This window comes from Aethalodelphis obliquidens, unplaced genomic scaffold (assembly GCF_003676395.1).
Source record: "Aethalodelphis obliquidens isolate GAN/ISIS:26980383/991018 unplaced genomic scaffold, ASM367639v1 scaffold63, whole genome shotgun sequence".
Taxonomy (NCBI): domain Eukaryota; kingdom Metazoa; phylum Chordata; class Mammalia; order Artiodactyla; family Delphinidae; genus Aethalodelphis; species Aethalodelphis obliquidens.
The window spans coordinates 1,934,806-1,954,642 of record NW_020838007.1 but is presented as its reverse complement, the minus strand read 5'-3'; the positions used below and the strand labels follow the sequence as shown (position 1 = coordinate 1,954,642).

The following is a 19,837-nucleotide window of genomic DNA, read 5'->3' as shown; positions in this document are numbered from 1 at the left end:
AGTTTCTGGGCCCGTCCCCAAGGCCTCCTTCCCTCTGGCTCGCCATGGTCATGACCGGGCTCCTCCCTACTGCTGTCATCCTTACTCCTGTGGGTTCCCGTGTGTTCAGCCCCTCAGGGTTGCGGGCTCCTGGAAGCCTGTCGCTGCTGTGCTGGCTGTACCTGTTAAAGGCATAGAGACGCATGTTCGCATTGGCCTCCAGTAGTCACTTGCTGTGATCCCTTATCTGGTCTAGATCTGATCTGTTTCAGAGAGGAAAAACTTACTTTAACCAAATGCTTCTTTTCTGTTTAGCTCCAAAACCTGGGACTTAATCCAGCTGACGCTGGCTTCAGCATACTGACCATGGGACCTGGCAGGATTCCATGTGCCCAGGACGAGCCGGCACAGGTGGTGAACGCTGGCATGAGTGACCCACGGCACCTGCTGCACGGCCAGTCTGCAGACAGAGCCACCGTGCATCCAGCCTCTGGAAGGTACTCCTGACAGATGTTCCGAAGGTCATTTACCTCACTGCTTTGTTACCTTTTATATTGAACAGGCGCCACACACTCACAGCAAAGTGTCATCAATAGCATTAAACTCAAGAAGTTTTAGCAGAAGCTGTGTCTTGCGCGTCCTGTTCAGTAAGAGGCCCTGAGCTTGGGTGCCCTCACCCCTACGTCCAGATGCATGCGAGGGAGGGAGCGCCATGCCTCGCCCTGCAGGCACTCTTGACCTCAGAGGGGAAGGTTGGGTGATGGGGGGGAGGGAGGTTGTCCAGGCAGCTTGGAGTGTGCATCCAGATCCTGCTTCACTTGGGAAATGTGCCAATGACGGGGCCGTCAGGCATTAGTAGAATTTCACTTCCCTGGACTTGGGGTCTCAGGTGCTTGAAATCTAGTTACTCTGAGGACATAGAATCTTTCCCTACTGCCAGGATTCAGGAACTGAAAGGATTATGTATATACTGGGCTTGCTAGTGTTTTACGTGAAACCTTTATCCTTACTTTGAAAAGTGAAGCACTTTCTGGACCTAAAATTTGTGAAGGCCAAATATTAGCTTTGCGTTGCTTCTATTTTTTTACAGAAAGAGGGTCTACTTGGTCATTTCAGTAGGTAGAGGGACATCTGGAAGTGAAGACCTTTCTGTTCAAAAAGAAATAGCTGAATAACTTTTATTTGAAATGATCTTTTGTCTGTTATCAGCTCTATTTCTTGTCACTATTTTTTTGAACATGTAGTGTAAGCATTGTAAACTGTTTTAAGTTTAATTGAAGTTATTAAACTTCCTGAACTCTTAATGATACTTTTGGCTCCTCTGCGTTTTCTGTTTTTACAGTACTGTCGAGAGACCCTGTCTAGTGTGCTGTTTGCTGCTTGGTGTGCTCCACGGGTCTCGCAATGCCCAGCCTGTTGGTCTCCTGGGCCCTTTAACATGTGGCTCTCCTGGGGTGTGGGCATGGGGGCAGAGAGAACACGGCATCTGCATGTTGTCCGTCCCTCCAGCCAGAGACCACCAGGAGCACCATGGAGGGTGGGCCTGGGTAGGAGGGTGTTAAGAAGAAGCTTTGATGGGATCTGGGCTTCCGTTGGGTAGTCTGGGGGACAGTCTAAGGAAGCCAGAGTTTGCTGTAGCTTGGACGCTGTCAGAGAGGGGAGTGATTCTCTGATTGGGCATCTCAGGAACCCTCCCTATGGCGGTGGTGGGGTGCGGTGGGGGCAGACTGGAGAGTGTGAAGCTGGGATGGGTGAAGAGACAGCAGCCACTCATTTTAGCCAAGCGGGGGCTCTTTGTGTTTCAGGGGAGGCACAGTGACTTGGTTGTCATCTGTGCTTGGATCACGCCCTGAAGTGGGCTTCCCATCTCACTGCATCTCGGTCCCCGGGGGCTCTGTGAGTAGCTCCCATTCTGGGAGGGCAGCGTGGCCCGCCTCCAGCTGCCCGGCTGCTCCTCTTCTCTCCGTGTTCACATGAGCTGCTGCAGCTGGAACCACGTGCGGCGCTGTTTTCTTTTTCTTTTTCTTTTTTTTTTTTTGCTGTTTTCTTTTGCACAAGGAAGCGTGAGGCGGTAGGACCAATATGATGTCATTTTAAGGCTTTTCTCCTGTTCTTACTGCAATCCTGTGGCCACAGGAGGATCCTGGACCCTGTAGTACATGTTGCTGGCAAATGGAGGCCACACCAAAGTGAGCAAAGTTGTCTTTAAAAAAGTATTTTTTTAAATACAAGGTAGCATTACACAGGTAACTGAATTACACTGTTACTGTTTCACAAGCCCGGGCTGTTCCATGGGGGCTGGTGTGAACTTGTGGGGGTGGGGGTCTGAGCCTGGACGATCACGGGCGCCCATGTTGGCTGAGGGCTCGTGGGGGAACAGGGTTCTTTCTTGTTTTCGGCAACGCCACGCTGCATGCAGGATCTTAGTTCCGCGACTAGGGATCGAACCCACGTCCCCTGCTGTGGAAGCACGGAGCCCTAACCACTAGACGGCCGGGGAAGTCCATCGGGCTCTTGTTTAAAAGCTCTGCTTTGCAGCCCGCTCCCACCTGGTTGAGAGTTCCTTCTGGAGCCGTCCGAGCAGACTCGCTCACCCTGGGCCCTTCAGACCGTCCACTGATGGATTCTTGGTGGATATTTTCAGAGATGCATTTTCACCCTTGACCCAAAGAGCCTGAAGTCGGGTAGAATCCCTCACTGCTCCTGTTTTCATGGAATATTAATACTCTGCCTGCGGGATCAGCAGACTTAGACCCCAAGCTAAGGGTGGTTTTTATATTTTTAAAGAGTTGTAAACACAAAACATGAATGTGTGACTGGGGTCTTCGTGCCCCTAGTTTGTGACTTTGTATCACGGCCCAAGTGTGATATTCCTGCTGTTATTAGGAAACACTGTCCTCTGAGCATTCGCGTGTGCTTCTCTTCACAAATGTTACCTCTTTCCCTTCATTTTTAGAGGCACGTGGGGTGCAGGCTGCTGCCAGCCAAGCAGGTGGCCGGGCTCAGGTGGGCGCGCAGGGCAGTGGATGGCGCCCCCTTGTGGCGGGACCCCTTCACCGCCAGGACCTCAGTCCTGAGGTTGATTCCCAAAGGGGTTTGGTCCTTGTTTTGTTTTTTGTTGTGATGCTAGATAGTTTGTACTGCATGTAAAACAAGTTATTTTTAGCCAGTCTGAGGACAGCTTGACCAGGTTTCCAGCTGGAGGATGTTTCCCCTGAGCCTGGGCTGTTTGACCCCAGAAGGCAGCCCTATCCTGGAGTTGCACTTGCAGCCCAGCCTTTGTTTCTGTGTCTGACTACTTTATGCAGGTGGAATTTAAAGGCCATAAAATTGCTTTATTCTTTTTTTCTTTTTTAAAATGACTGCCACACCCTGGGCATCACACCACAGAAGTGATTTTTTTAAATTAATCAATTTATTTATTTATTTATGTTAGTCTGTGTTGCATCTTCGTTGCTGTGCGCGGGCTTTCTCTAGTTGCAGCGCGCAGGCTTCTCATTGCAGTGGCTTCTCTCATTGTGGAGCATAGGTTCTAGGTGCACGGGCTTCAGTAGTTGTGGCACATGGGCTCAATAGTTGTGGCTCGCAGGCTCTAGAGCACAGGCTCAGTAGTTGTGGTGCACCGGCTTAGTTGCACCGTGGCATGTGGGATCTTCCTGGACCAGGGCTCGAACCTGTGTCCCCTGCATTGGCAGGCAGATTCTTAACCACTGCGCCACCAGGGAAGTCCTTCAACATATTTTCTAACGTGAGTATAAATACTGACACACTTTTACACTCTTCTGAGAAGGAGGTAATGCCTAGGAGGCTCTTGTCAATATTTAGAAGTTAACGTGGTTAATTACTACTCGAGACATTTTCTTTTTCCTCTTAATCAGATTCGCTGTAAGTAGTACATCTTAAAGTAATAGAAAGATACAGAATTAAGAGTGTAGAACCTGTCTTTCTAATTTTTAATTTATCTTTCTCTAATCTCCCTCACATTAAATACTAGCTGGGAAGACGCTTCAGATCCTTAATATTGAGACAAAGAGTAAAGCGAAGTCTCAGACAATGGTGGAAAGGGGGATTTATGGAAATGGGTCTTTGCGAGCACCATTGCCCTGGTGACAGAGACCACAGTCTACCCCGGAGCATGAGGTGACTCCGAGCCCACCAAGATGTTGGATGGACACGCCGGTCTCATGGGGCACTGGGCCATCCACTGCCGTACGGGTGAATACCCAGAGGGACTGCTCCTCTTGGCATCTCGGCCCGGGTGAGCTTTGGCTGCCTTCAGGGCCTGGCCTAACAGACCATCAAGGCCTAATATTTAAGTTGGTGTAGGTGTAAGGCAGGAGAAGTAGGTCCCAGACTGAAAGAGGTTACAAAGAAATTCAAACTTTGGATCATATAGGTATTTATTTATTTATTTAATATTTATTTATTTGGTTACACTGGGTCTTAGTTGTAGCAGGCGGACTCCTTAGTTATGGCTCCAGGGCTCCTTAGTTGCAGCTCATGGACTCCTTAGTTGTGGAATGCAAACTCTTAGTTGCGGCATGCACATGGGATCTAGTTCTCTGACCAGGGATGGAACCCGGGCCCCCTGCATTGGGAGCATGGAGTCTTATCCACTGCGCCACCAGGGAAGTCCCGGATCATATAAGTATTTAAATGCAACTTTGCCTCATCAGCTATTGTATCCCATCAGGTTACTAATATTAAATCTATAAATTATTTCTGGCACAGTTTTAAGAAGTGAATTGTTGAGGATTTTTAGTAGAACTACTTAGAACCTATAAGTTTATAGGATGAAGTTTGGGGGTCTCTATTTTAAGAGTTTTAGTGGAATGTTGCTAACCCATGTCCTTTTATAATGAAAACAGCAACTGTCTGCCACGGTTTCTTTTTTCATTCCTAATCCAGTCCTCAGATATTAGACAACCGTAGGGTGTTTGGTCTTAGATTGTTATTAGCCAATCTGGGCCATTGATCGGTCTTCCATAGCCCAGTAGAGAAGGTGGGGCTGCAGGATTTTAGTACTTAGCCAACTGTCAGACATTTGAAGAGAGTGCTGTGGGGGTGTCAGATGATACCCTAAGTCAGGGAGGGCCCACAGTAGAGGGGGCCTTAAAGCTGCATTTGGCCAGCTGTAAAAGTTCACTTTGAGAGGAAAATGTGTGAAAAGGCATGGAACTGGAAGAGTGTTGCTCCTTCTGGGAGGTTGTGGTCCTCCACTATGACTGTACCTGTAGGGAGTATAAGAAGCAGCTAGCGGGCAAAGCAGGAGAGATGGGGGTGCTCTGTCCTGCAGGCAGTGGGGATTCTGCTGCAGTTTCTAAAGTGAGAGTCCCGTGATTCATCCTCCCTCTTGCAGTGGGTGATGTTGAGATGGGCCACTGTGAGACTGGAGGCCGAGAGGCTAGTTGATGGGCAGATATCAGAATAAAGCCACGCAGCATGATGTGAGGCAGAGACTGAAGGAGAAAGGTGGGGAGTGAACAGAGATGGAAGGAATACTTCTCTCTACCTTGGGAGTCTCTGTGTGCTTTAGCTGAAGGTGGTGGTGTTGCAGATGAACAGGAGAGGCGAGACTTCAGATTTTAGAGGTGAAGTGGCTAGGACTTGGTGCTGGGCTGGGCGTCTGCTGTCGGGGAGAGGAGAGTGAGATGGTGGCCTGGCGTTTGCCTCAGAAGAGTTGGGGTACCTGGGGTCTAACCCTTCATCTGTGATGTACGGACAAGTTTTTCTTCCTGGGTGACCTGGGGGTTCTTTGATGTAATTTAAGGGATTTACTTAGAGTCACAGAACCTTCCAGTGAGAGGTCCTATAGCCTCAGTTATTTCTGGTTGTCGGGGCTGAGGGTGAAGCTGGAGTGGCAGCGTATTTGTGGGAAACCTCACATCATATCTGGGATAATGGACATTCCCATTGCTCCTACCCATGAAATGACATGATGCTGTCACCCATGTCAGGGATTGTTTGGGTCTGATTGCCAAGGCTTACGTGAAAGGAATAATTTTATACCAGGACATTTTCTATGGTGCATCATCTATTACCTTGAATTACTATCTACCCTTGGCTTCCCTCTGAAAGGATTTGGATGTTGCTGGCCCTTATGATGGGCAGAGGGTGCAAAAAAATTAAAAAGCGGTTGTGGAATGAGATGTTCATAGGGGGGCTTTCAAAAGCTTCAGCATATTTTGGGGAATCTAGAAGGCCTTGTGCATGCACAGGGCTGTGCACACGTCCAAGAGAGAACTGACAAGGCCCTGAGCTCTCACCTCTGGCTGACCTCGAGGCTATGCATAAGGAAGAAGTGTAGGCTGGAGGCCAAGGCAAAATTGGAAACTGCCTTCCAGGGCACTGAAGACATGTTTCAGCACACGCAGAGCCTCTCAGTAAAGGTTGAGATTCAAGGCATTTAAGTAATCTCTTTCAGCTCATTAACTGGCCACTAAGCTAATTGAGTAGAGACTTAACTGACCACATATGACAAATAACACAAACTTTACAAAATTAGTTCAAGAAATTTGCTAAACCAGCAAACAGCAGCAATAAGCTCAGGTAAGGCAGGGAGTGTCTGATTTCCAGAGTTGTCACATCATAGCATTTAAAATGTCTAGTTTTTCAGGAAAAAAAATTACAAAATATGCAAAGAAGCAAAGCATATTCAGGGGAAAAAAAGCAGTCAGTAGAAACTGTTCTGAGGAAGCCCAGAATTAGAGTTACTTTTTAAAAGACTTTAAATCAGGGGACTTCCCTGACGGTCCAGTGGTTAAGACTCCACGCTCCCAATGCAGGGGGCATGGATTCAATCCCTGGTTGGGGAACTAAGATCCCGCATGCCACATGGCGTGGCCAAACAAACAAACAAAAAAAGAGTAAATCAGCTATTTTAAATATGTTTAAATAACTAATGGAAACCATATCTAAAAAACTAAAGTATGAGACCAACGTCTCACCACATAGATCATTAGCAATAAAGAACTAGGAAATATTAAAAAAAAAAAAAAAGAAAACGCCAAAGCCTCATAGATCTGTGGACCATCAAGTGGGCCAACAGACGTAATGGGAGTCCCAGACGGAAGAAAGAATATTTAAAGAAATAATGGCCAAAACGTGCCAAATTTGATTTTTAAAAAACCCACTCATGTACATAACCAGGAGGCTCAAAGAAATCCACACCCAGACATATCACAGTTAAACCATCAAAAGGCAGAGAATCATGAAAGCAGCAAAGAGAAGCAAACCAGTCTTGTACAATGGTCTCAATAAGATGAACAACTAATTTCTCATCAGAAGGCATGGTGGGATGAGATATTCGGAGTGCTTTGAAAAAAAGACTTCCTAGTGGGAAGCAGCTGCATAGCACAGGGAGATCAGCTCGGTGCTTTGTGACCACCAAGAAGGGTGGGAGGGAGACATGAGGCAGGAGATATGGGGATATATGTATACGTATAGCTGATTCACTTTGTTATACAGCAGAAACTAACATAACATTGTAAAGCAATTATACGCCAATAAAGATGTTAAAAAAAAAAAAAGACTGTCAAGCAGAAATTCTGTATCCAGCAAATCTATCCTTCAAATATTGAAGGGGAAATTAAGGCATTCCTAGGTAAACAAAAACTGAGAGAATTTGTCTCTAACAGATCTGCTTTGTAGGAAATACTAAAGAGGATCCTTCAGGTGGAAATGAAAAGACACAAGTAAGAGCTTGACCCACACGAAGAAATAAAGAGTCCTGATATATAAGTATCTAGATAGGTAAATGTGGAAGACCATAAATGTAATCTTTGTTTATAACTCTTTTTCCTCCTGTCTGTGTTAAAAGACAACTACATTGAACAATAATTATAAATCTGTGTTGATACGTATATAAAGTACATAAAGATGTAATTTGTATGACAGTACTAGTACAAAGGAGGGAGGAGGCACAGAGCTATACAGGAGCAAAGGTTTTGTGTGCTGTTGAAATGATATTGGTATGAATCCAAATCAAATTATGAGGTTAATTGTAATACTAAGGCAACCACTAAGGAGATAACTAAAAATAGTAGAAGAAATAACAAGGTAATTGAAATGACACATTGGAAAATGCTTATTTAACACAAAAGAAGGCAGTAATGAAAGAATAAAGAAACAAAAAAGATGTAAGACATGAAGAAAACAAATAACAAAATGGCAGAAGTAAATCTTACCTTATTGATAGTTGTATTAAATGGATCAAACACTCTGATAAAAAGGCAGAAATTGGCAAGTATTTTTTAAAACAACATGATCCAACTGTATGCTGTCTACAGGAGACAAACTTTAAATTCAAAGACACAATAGGGAGTTCCCTGGTGTCCTAGTGGTTAGGATTCCAGGCTTTCACTGCTGTGGCCCAGGTTCAATCCCAGGTTGAAGAAGTTCCCGAAAGCCCCACGGTGCGGCCAAAAAACAAAACAGAAACAAACAAACGAGCAATAAATAAATAAATAAATTCAAGGACACAATATATTGAAAGTAAAAGGATGGGAAAGATATACCATGCAAACTGTACTCCGAAGAGAGCTGGATTGGCCATATTAATATCAGATAAAATAGACATTAAAATAAAAATTACTACTAAAAACTTATACATGAATGTTCATAGCTGCACTGTTCATTCTAGCCAAAAAGTGGAAACAGTACAAATGTCCATCAGCTGCTAAATACATAAATAAAATGTATGTCCATACAATGGAATATTAATTTGATGGTAAAAGGAAATGAAGTACTGATGTATGCTATACCATGATTAACCTTGGACATATTAAGCTAAGGGAAAGATGTACGATTCCACTTAGATGAGATGTTCAGAATAGTTATCTATAGAGACAGAAAATAGGTGAGTAGTTGCTTAGACCTGGGGTGGAGTGTGAAGGTCGGTTGGAGATTGACAGCCAATGAGGTTCCTCTTAAGTGATGAAAGTGTTGAAAATTATATTATAACCATGGCTGCACAATCCTGTGAAAAACTAAAAACTTGAATGGTGTGCTTTAAACAAATGAGTTCCATGGTGTGTGAGTTATATCTCAATAAAGTTGTTAATACCTTTGGGAATTATGCCTATTTACAGGGATATCATCATGTTTGATAAAATGTTTTAAAGTAAAAGACTATAAATCACAGTGTCACTTGTTTATGCTTTGCTGACAGAATTAAAACCAACGATTAAAAAAATCCAAGCTAAACCTCTTTTATCCTCACGCCACTTCTGACACCAAAGGTGTTGGTTTTTCTACATCAGACAATTCTCCAGTTCTTTGTGGACAGCAACTGGGTGTCCAAGAATCCAACTGTGTTCTGACGCTAACACCCAGGGTTGGTGCATACTCCTGCCAGACTCCCCACCCTTCAGACCCCAGTCTCAAGCTCCAGGCCACCTGTACCTACAGGCTGTCAATCAGGGGCTCCCACAGTCCCTCTTCAGGGTCAGTAATTTGCTACAATGGTTCATAGAACTCAGGAAGGCACTTTACTTATTATGAATGGTTTATTATGAGGGGTAAACTTCAGACCATCCATTTGTTCTCTGTAACAAATGGACATCCACGTGCAAAATAATGGAGTGGAGCCCCTACCTCACACCATATACAAAATTAACTCAAAGGATCAAAGACCTAAATTTAAGAGCTAAAACTATAAAAATCTTCAGAAGAAAATGGGAAATATGCATGACTTTGTGTTTGCCCGTGGATTCTTAGGTGCAACACCAAAGGCATGATCAACAAGAGAAAAAATAGATAAATTGGACTTTATCAGAACTAAACTTTTGTGCATCAAAGGATATTGTCCTTTGTACAATGGTCTCAATTGTACATGGTCTCAATAAGATGAACAACTGATTTCTCATCAGAAAGCATGGTGGGATGAGATATTCAGAGTGCTTTGAAAAAAAGACTGCCTAGTGGGAAGCAGCTGCATAGCACAGGGAGATCAGCTCGGTGCTTTGTGACCACCAAGAAGGGTGGGAGGGAGACGTGAGGCAGGAGATATGGGGATATATGTATACGTTGAAAAGGCAACCTACAGAATGGGAGAAAGTATTTGCAAATCATGCATCTGATAAGAGTCTAGTATCCAGAATAAACAGAGAGAGCTTACAACTCAGCCACAAAAAGATGTCCCAATTAAAAAATGGGCAAATGTCCCAATTAAAAAATGGGCAAAAGATGCAAAAATCCTCAATAAAATACTAGCAAACAGAATCCAACAGCACAGGGACTTCCCTGGTGGCACAGTGGTTAAGAATCTGCCTGCCAATGCAGGGGACACAGGTTCGAGCCCTGGTCCAGGAAGATCCCACATGCTGTGGAGCAACTAAGCCCGTGCACCACAACTACTGAGCCTGCGCTCTAGAGCCCGTGAGCCACAACTACTCAGCCCATGTGCCACAACTACTGAAGCCTGTGTGCCTAGAGCCCATGCTCCGCAACAAGAGAAGCCACTGCAATGAGAAGCCCGCGCACTGCAACAAAGTAGCCCCTGCTCGCCACAAGAGAAAGCCTGCGCACAGCAACAAAGACCCAATGCAGCAAAAAATAGATAAATAGATTTATTTATATTTAAGAGTAAATATATTTACTCTTATCAGAAAAATAAATAAAATTTTTTTAAAAAAGAATCCAGCAGGGCTTCCCTGGTGGCGCAGTGGTTGAGAGTCCTCCTGCCGATGCAGGGGACATGGGTTCGTGCCCCGGTCCGGGAAGATCCCACATGCCGTGGAGCGACTGGGCCCGTGAGCCATGGCCGCTGAGCCTGCACGTCCGGAGCCTGTGTTCCACAACGGGAGAGGCCACAACAGTGAGAGGCCCGCGGACCGCAAAAATAAAAAATAAAAAAAACTACAATGAGGTATCACATCACATCGGTCAGAATGGTCATCATCAAAAAATCTACAGACAATAAATGCTGGAGAGGGTGTGGAGAAAGGGAACCCTCTTGCACTGTTGGTGGGAACGTAAATTGATACAGCCACTATGGAGAACAGTATGGAGGTTCCTTAAAAAACTAAAAATAGAACTACCATATGACCCAGCAATCCCACTACGGGGCATATACCCTGAGAAAATCATAATTCAAAAAGAGTCATGTACCACAGTGTTCATTGCAGCTGTATTTACAATAGCCAGGACATGGAAGCAACCTAAGTGTCCATCGACGGATTGATAAAGAAGATGCGGCATATATATATATACGATGGAATATTACTCAGCCGTAAAAAGGAAAGAAATTGAGTTATTTGGAGGTGGATGGACCTAGAGACTAAGTTAGAAAGAGAAAAACAAATACCATATGCTAACACATATATGGAATCTAAAGAAAAAAAATGGTTCTGATGAACCTAGGGACAGGACAGGAATAAAGACACAGATATAGAGTATGGACTTGAGGACATGGGGAGGGGGAAAGGTAAGCTGGGATGAAGTAAGAGAGTAGCACTGACATATATACACTACCAAATGTAAAATAGATAGCTAGTGGGAAACAGCCTCATAGCACAGGGAGATCAGCTCGGCGCTTTGTGTCCACCTAGAGGGTTGGGATAGGGAGTGTGGGAGGGAGACGCAAGAGGGAGGAGATAAGGGGATATATGTATATGTATAGCTGATTCACTTTGTTATACAGAAGAAACTAACACACCATTGTAAAGCAATTATACTCCGATAAAGATGTAAAAAAATAGAATAAAATTTTAAAATAAAAATAAAAAATGAGCGAAAAGACTTGAATCGACATTTATCTAAAGAAGATATACAAATAGCCAATAAGCACATGAAAAGATGGTCAACATCACTAGTCACTAGCAAATTGCAAATCAAAGTCACAATGAACTACTTCTTAGGATTGTGGTAATTTTTTAAAAATGGAAAATAAGTATTTGTGGGGATATGGAATGATTGGAACTGTTGTTAAAAAAAATCAATAGTCAATCTAAGATAGAAATGGAAACTTTTAGTCAAGCCAACCTGAGGATTATAATCCAGAGACAGTCTTTCAGAAAGGTCTGAGGACTGTTCCAAAGAGGAAAGGGAGGATGTGGAAGGACAAAACAGAAACAGACTCACAGACTTAGAAAACAAATTTATGGTTACCAAAGGGGAAAGGGGGGAGGGATAATTTAGGAGTTTGGGATTAACATATACACGCTACTATACATAAAATGGATAACCAACAAGGACCTACTATATGGCACAGGGAACTCAATATTCTGTAATAACCTAAATGGGAAAAGAATCTGACAAAAAAAAAATATATATATATATATGTATAGCCGAATCACTTTGCTGTACACCTGAAACTAACACAACATTGTAAATCAACTATACTCCAATATAAAAAAATTTTTAATTTTTTAATAAAAATAAATAAATAAAATAAAAATTAAAAAAGAGGAAAGAGGGGAGGCCAGTATATATGTGATTTTGGTGAAGGGATATGTGCAACCAAGCACCCAGCTTGGTAGAAGGTTATTGCTATTCTTGAGGAACACATTACCTTAGTTAATAGTTTTAGTGCTTTTCTAAGTATGGGAAGAGGCAATAAAAATTCATAAAAAATTTTCTCCTGAAAATATCTAAGTCTCTGAGGGCCAGTTCTGCCAGTTTTCACAGAGCACAAAGTGCCTCATCCCGATCTTCACCCTGAATTCCTTTCAGGTAGGTCAGCGACTGCAGTGGTTAATGACTTGATTCTTGTAGAACTGGGTGGTGGGCAACATTCTCTCTGTTACAGTCCCTTTCCTTTCAGCCTTAATTTCAACCAAGGTTTGGGAGGCATTTCGTGACGGATTTGTCCCATGGTGTTAGGAATGCTCATTCCCAGGTCAGGTGAGGATATCCTTGATAGGCCCTTCAATGTGCTGTTACCAGACTAGACCCTGTTAACTAACAGTAGCCCAAGGCCTTTGGGCCGCCTGTCCTACTAGTCCGTTATTGCCCTGTTGTTGCTTCTTCCCACATCTAGAGCTACACTATTAAAATTCCTGATCTTACAGAACTATATAATAGGTCAGTTGTTTCAGGTCTTCTGGTCATCATTATTTTTATCAGAGGCTCAGTCACACATTTGGTCATGAAAGAAACAATAATCTTGGGCTTCCCTGGTGGCGCAGTGGTTAAGAATCCACCTGACAGAAAAAAACGCATTATATTAACGCATATATATTAACGTTATATATATATGTGTTAATATATATTAACGCATATATGTGGATCTAGAAAAATGGTACAGATGAACCGGTTTGCAGGGCAGAAATAGAGACATAGATGTAGAGAACAAACGTATGGATACCAAGGGGGGAAGTGGCAGGGTGGGTGGTGATGGTGTGATGAATTGGGAGATTGGGATGGACATATATACACTAATATGTATAAAATAGATAACTAATAAGAACCTGCTGTATAAAAAAATAAAATAAAATTCAAATATTAAAGAAAAAAAAAAGAATCCGCCTGACAATGCAAGGGACACAGGTTCGAGCCCTGGTCCGGGAAGATCCCGCATGCCGCAGAGCAGCTAAGCCCGTGTGCCACAGCTACTGAGCCTGCGCTCTAGAGCCCATGAGCCACAACTACTGAGCCCACGTGCCACAACTACTGAAGCCCGCATGCCTAGAGCCCGTGCTCTGCAGCAAGAGAAGCCACTGCAGTGAGAAATCCACGCACCGCAACGAAGAGTAGCCCCCGCTTGCTACAACTGGAGAAAGCCCGTGTGCAGCAACGAAGAGCCAATGCAGCCAAAAATAAATAAATAAAATAAATTTATTTAAAAAAAGAAACAATAATCTTGTAAAATAGGCAGAAATATAGCTAGTGACATTAATAAGGTCATCAGTAAGTATTTAAGCTGAGAACTCCAGCCCAGTATCTCCCCAGGTCGTCTGACCAGTCTATTCTGTACCAATCGCTGTCTTCAAGGGAAATGATATAGTGGCCTTGTACATAAAGTCCACCAAAGACGTCTGCACCTACAAGGCCAGGGTTGGATCATCATGACCCCTTACAGAACTGAGAAAGGAATGTTACCTCCTAAGGAGTTACATGGCTGGCACCAGAAGGAGAAAAATTGATCTTTGTGGTTGAGCAGGTATTTCTGCCACTGGGGAGTCTGGTTCATGCTTAATGCAGATGCACAATGTTCAGTGGAGGGAAAGGAGGCGGCTCAAATGAGCAGAGAAAAAATTTTATTTAAATGTTGCGTGTCTTGCCTTAAAATATGAATTTTATTTCATCAGAAGCCTCGTACATTAATAGGCCTCCGTCCACGCCCCCATTCTGTTCTTGTTGCCACTGCCCAGCTATAGCAAAGCTCACGCCTGCGGTGCACTAGGCCCTCGTCACCTGGGCAGGAACAGCCCTTTGTTAGGTCCTCAGCCCCACCCACCCATCGAGGAGAACTTTCCTAAGCTCCCATTTACCTAAGGTGCCCGTAGGCTGGGATTCCAGGCCCCCCATGTTGACCAGCAGGAGCCCCTGCTCTCGCTGCGTCAGCCCCACTTCCTGCCTGGTCTCCCTCTGTTTGCCTGAATCTCTGGGGTTCCCCCTTCTCTCTGCCCAGCCGGACCCACTGTCCCCCAAGTTCACACCCATTTCCTCCGCTTGGCCTCCCTGACCCTTGTTTTGTGTCTCCGATCCACCTCTGCTTGTGAGTTTCCGAGACTTTTTTAGCTGCGGCACCTCTCCACTCAATGAAAAGAACTTGAAGCTTTTCTGATGAGAGCAGGGGTGGCCTCTCGTCACTGTCCTTTCTCCGATTCTTGAAGAGTCTCACGTCCCCAGCACAGCCTTGAACAACTCAGGCCTTTGCCATGATAAACTGTCTTGTGGTTATGAGATCCTGTCTGCTGCCTGCCCTGGCAGCGTTTCCAGGAGAGCAGGGCGGTGGGGCTGGAAGAGTCTCCAAGATCCCAGTGGAGCCCAGAGACGGGGAGGGACCCAGCCAACGTGCTGGAACTGGCCGTCCCCGGGGGTACTGGCGCTGGGTCTTGCTGTTCTCTTGCTGTTCAGTGGGTCGGTGAGTGACGCGAGCCTCTGACAGAGACTGTCTTGTTCTATCAGACGCGGTGTTAACTTCAGCCTTTCAGAGCGTGGACCTCAGGCGTGTAGTTTGAGGGCTCACCTCCCTTTCCGCCCACCTGCAGGCCCCCTGCAGCTGAAACGAACTCTTCCCCCACCTCCTCCGAGTCCCCCCTGGCCTCTCTGCACCGTCCCCACCACGGCCATGAGCACACACAGCTCCCCTCCAGCGTGGAGCCCCTGCGATGGGGGCTGGAGAAGCAGGTGCTGTGCTCCCCAAGTCACCTCTCCCAACCGAGGTCTAAAGACATGGGGACTTCCCTGGTGGCGCAGTGGTTAAGAATCCGCCTGCCAATGCAGGGGACACAAGTTTAAGCCCTGGTCCGGGAAGATTCCACATGCTGCCGAGCAACTAAGCCCATGCGCCACAACTACTGAGTCTGCTCTCTAGAGCCCGCGAGCTACAACTACTGAGCCTGTGTGCCACAGCTACTGAAGCCCGCACGTCTACAGCCCGTGCTCCACAACAAGGAAGCCACCGCAGTGAGAAGCCCATGCACTGCAATGAAGACTAGCCTCCGCTCGCCACAACTAGAGAAAGCTAGCCCTCGTGTTGTCACCGAGACTGGTACTCACAGCCATGCCCCACCCCCCACCCCCACCCCATCCTGGGACTGTCCTCTGAGCAGTGCTTTGGGGGCGGCCGATGCTTCAGGTCTGCAGTGGAAGCTCACTACGGAAGGTCCCCTTAAGGGAAGCAGTTTCCTGAGCTGACCTTGGGTTGGGCACCCAGTGTCCACTCAGACGGTAGAAATTCATTTTTGCCCTCAAAACAGCCAGTGTGTATTTCAAATGCTGTGAGGGTTCAGGAAGTGACAGATGGCAGGATGGCAAGAAGGAATCTACCCCGGTGGGCACCCTCTGTGCCACCGTCCCCCTCCCAGTCTGGTGCCCCCTGTGCTTACCTCCGTGCTGCCCCCTCCATCCCCCAGCGGTCCTATCGGATCATTAGAGACGCCTTGGGGAGGCCCCGTGTCTCAGGGCTGAACCGCTCACGGCTGAAGCCACTCACGTCCACAGCCGGGGCTGAAGGTCAGCGGTCAGACCTCCTCAGAGCCGGCTGCTCTTTCTCGCCTACCTCCGACAAGCCCCAGAAACTTGGCCACGACAGCAGATTCCAAACTCACCAGACCTTCCCTTACAACCTGTCTTGCCCCCACCAGCCTCTACAGGCGGGGCCAGTCTTCCCATGCCCTCCTGAGCCTTCAGTCCAACCCCTCCCACTGCCGCCGCCCCTCACTTGAACATGCCTGTGTCCTGCAGCCTGAGTCCTGCTCCTCCTGGGAAACCGCCCTCCCGACTTCTCTTTGCCCACGAGTCCCCAACAGGGAGCGAGCACATGTCAGGGCTGGTATGTCCCACGCGTGTTAGATTCTGGAAATCACGGTGAACAAACATTGGACCCTGTGGCAGGAAGGACCCCTTGGAGACATAGTGGGGAGTGGCGGGCAGGGCAGAAGCAGCCACATGGCAACCCGGGGCGGGGGGTGGGTTGGCAGCGTGCTTCCGCACCGCCTCACCAGTATTTGTCTTCACTTTAAAGTCTTGATTAAACAGATTATGGTGCGTTCAAAATCCTGCTGTCAAGATTTAACTGAAAGGTGTATTTTGTAGTCCAGAAAGGCTTCCAAGGCCTGTGGTATTGTGTTAAGGCTGTGTGTGTGTTTAAACTTGGAGATGCTGTTCAGTAAATTACAGAATGTGAAATTATATTTTAATGGAATCGTAAACCCCGATTGATTACAGGATGCCGGCATTAAGGGGCCTGAGGCGACCAGGATATTCTGTCCTGCTGTTGGCCAACCTACTTTATAAATATTAGCACAAAAAGCACTGAAAGGTGGTCCTGACTCTGTGTCACCTCCCTGGGCATGGTACTTCCTGGACACGCAGGGACCTTTGTATTCTTGTGGTCCTTCCTGTGACGGACAGCCTCATACAGGCGTGGTTTTCTGTGCAGGCGAAAATAGCCTAGGTTTGTCCATGCAGCCGACTGAGGCATCCACAAACCTGTCACCAGAAAAACATAAAATGTAGGGTGAAACATACAAAGTGAATCAGTGGGCTGGCAAGTAAGCAAAGAAGCCTGAGGTAAAAAACTCCGGGAAGGAAGAGGGACATGATTGACTTTTGCCCAACTCTGTTGAACTGAGCTGTGGCGCTCACTCGCTACAGGACGTAGAGGCCGTCAAAAGTGTCCTCGGTCAGTGCAAGGATGAGTAAGGCTGTTCCAGCCTTGCCTAGCCCTCTGTTGAGAGACTGGGCGAAAAGGAACAGAAAGAGCTCTTTGCAACCACGGTGCTAGATTAAGAGGACAAAACTGGGCCTGGCAAGCCGGCCCTCAGATGGTTGTAGCACAACTTCATGTATTAAAAAAACCTCAAGTAAGGAATTTAATTTTAAAACAATTTCCAATCTCTGCCAGAGACAAACACAAGTCTTTTTTTAAAATAAATTTATTTATACATTTATTTATTTTTGGCTGCGTTGTGTCTTCGTTGCTGCGTGTGGGCTTTCTCTCGTTGTGATGAGCGGGAGATACTCTTCGTTGCGGTGCGCGGGCTTCTCGTTATGGTGGCTTCTCGTTGCGGAGCATGGGCTCTAGGCATGCGGGCTTCAGTAGTTGTGGCACATGGGCTCAGTAGTTGTGGCTCACGGGCTCTAGAGCACAGGCTCAGTAGTTGTGGCGCATGGGTTTAGTTGCTCTGAGGCATGTGGGATCTTCCTGGACCAGGGCTCAAACCCGTGTCCCCTCCATTGGCAGGTGGATTCTTAACCACTGTGCCACCAGGGAAGCCCCACAAGTCCTCTTAAGGAGAACCTACCTTCAATCAAGGCTTCAAAGAATTCTGACAGATACCATTCCAAGAAAAACTGAGCTCGTCGTAAAAACACTGACAAAATGTGTAAGGAAATGAGGCCCCGTTAGTAAGAACTAGACCTGCCCAGACAGACTGTGGGTACTGGGATTATCTGGCACAGAACAGAAAATTACAAAAAAGATCAAGTAGACCTATATGGGAAAAGAATCTAAAAAAGATTGGATACATGTATGTGTATAACTGAATCACTTTGCTGTATAGCAGAAACTAACACAACATTGTAAATCAACTATACTCCAATAAAAATTTTTAAAAAAAGATCAAGTAAGCTTTTAAAATTACTGAGTAACTTCTTGGTTTTTCTTTATAAACCACTTAATATATATTTACTTTAGTGTATAAACTATTATGCAAGAAAAACAAAGTGGTTCATTAAGAGTTCAGACTTCTTCAGGACTTCCCTGGAGGTCCAGTGCTTAAGGCTCTGCACTTCCATTGCAGGGGGCACGGGTTCTATCCCTGGTTGGGGAACTTAGGTCCCGCAAGCGTCATGGTGCAGCCTTAAAAAAAAAAGAGTTCAGATTTCTTAGACTACACTTGACTCTGGACCTCCAGCACATGCGGCCCCTCTGGCTGAATCTGTTTCCTCGGGGAGTGGGAGGCCAGGTTCTCAGCTGGGTCTGAGGAGCAGACAAGACCAGACATGGCTGCTGGTGGGGGAGCCCCAGGGCTGGCGTCGGAGCTCAAGGCAGACGGTAGGCATCAGGATTCACCCCACGCCCCTGGTGTGAACTCGGCAGAGAATGGCTCTCCGCAAGGCCAGAGAGCCAGCACCACCGAGGGAGCGAGGGTGGTGGGGCAGGAGCTGGGGTCTGCTGAGGCCATTCCCCAGGCGCAGCTCTGATGTGGCTGCTGAGGTGGGGGACACCAGGGCCTCGGAGCAGAGGACGTAGAAGCTGAAGCCACCAGGGAAGAAAGCTGGTGGGGAATCACAGCACAAGATCCCCGGTTGGCGGTTGCTAGTGGGAAGAAGGCTGGTCTGGTTGCAGCACAGAGCACACCTGCACCTCCCGTGGGAGCAGGTGGGCCATGAGGGTCACACACCAGGAGTGGGGCCAGGCTGGAGCCGCTCCTTCCTCCAGGGCTCTGCAGGCCCAGGCTGCTGTGTGATCAGCGAGATACTCACCTGCTTTGAAACAGAAAACACTGCTTCCACCTGGGAACTTCAGACCAACTCTGGGGGGCGTCCCATTTAAGAAGATCTCAGTAGACCTGATTGTCTATAAGTTGGAGACCCCTGTTAGGAGGAGGGGTTGTTTGAGGCCACCGAGTGCTGTACAACAATGTCCCCAACCACACCTGTTGTCAAACACAAGTTCATGTGCCTGACACACAGTGAGGCCAAACAAACTGAAACATGGGAGTTTAGATCAGAGAACTAATCACAGTTTATCACAGGATATTGAATATAGTTCCCTGTGCTATACAGTAGGACCTTGTTTTTTATGTATTTTATATATAGTAGTTTGTATCTGCTAATCCCAAGCTCCCAATCCATCCCTCCCCCAGGTAAGAGTTGTTTTGTTTGTTTGTTTTTGTTTTTTTTATTTATTTTTGGCTGCGTTGGGTCTTTGTTGCTGCACGCGGGCTTTCTCTAGTTGTGGCAAGTAGGGGCTACTCTTTGTTGTGGTGCGCAGGCTTCTCATTGCGGTGGCTTCTCTTGTGTGGAGCACAGGCTCTAGGCACATGGGCTCAGTAGCTGTGGCTCGCAGGCTCAGTAGTTGTGGCACATGGACTTAGTTGCTCCACGGCACGTGGGATCTTCCCGGACCAGAGCTCAAACCTGTGTCCCCTGTATTGGCAGGCGGATTCTTAACCACTGCGCCACCAGGGAAGTCCTGGGTAAGAGTTTTTATAGGTAAAATTTGGGGGGAAGTCTGCAGGGT

At 46.4% G+C, this 19,837-nt stretch overlaps 1 protein-coding gene across 4 annotated transcripts in view; it reads left to right on the top strand.

Moving 5' to 3' along the window:
• CLTCL1 (clathrin heavy chain like 1) overlaps positions 1–19,837 on the top strand; it is a 33,634-nt gene that overhangs the window by 7,804 nt on the left and 5,993 nt on the right. For 2 of the 4 annotated variants that reach the window (XR_003429062.1, XR_003429061.1), the window contains exon 2: positions 295–1,288. Coding sequence is in view for 1 of the 4 variants with exons in the window: in XM_027088440.1 (XP_026944241.1) it covers positions 295–476 (182 nt within the window). In the remaining 3 variants the exon portion in view is untranslated. Of the gene's footprint in view, positions 1–294; positions 1,289–19,837 lie in introns of those variants that run through there. The other 2 variants (XR_003429063.1, XM_027088440.1) reach the window with 2 other exon arrangements.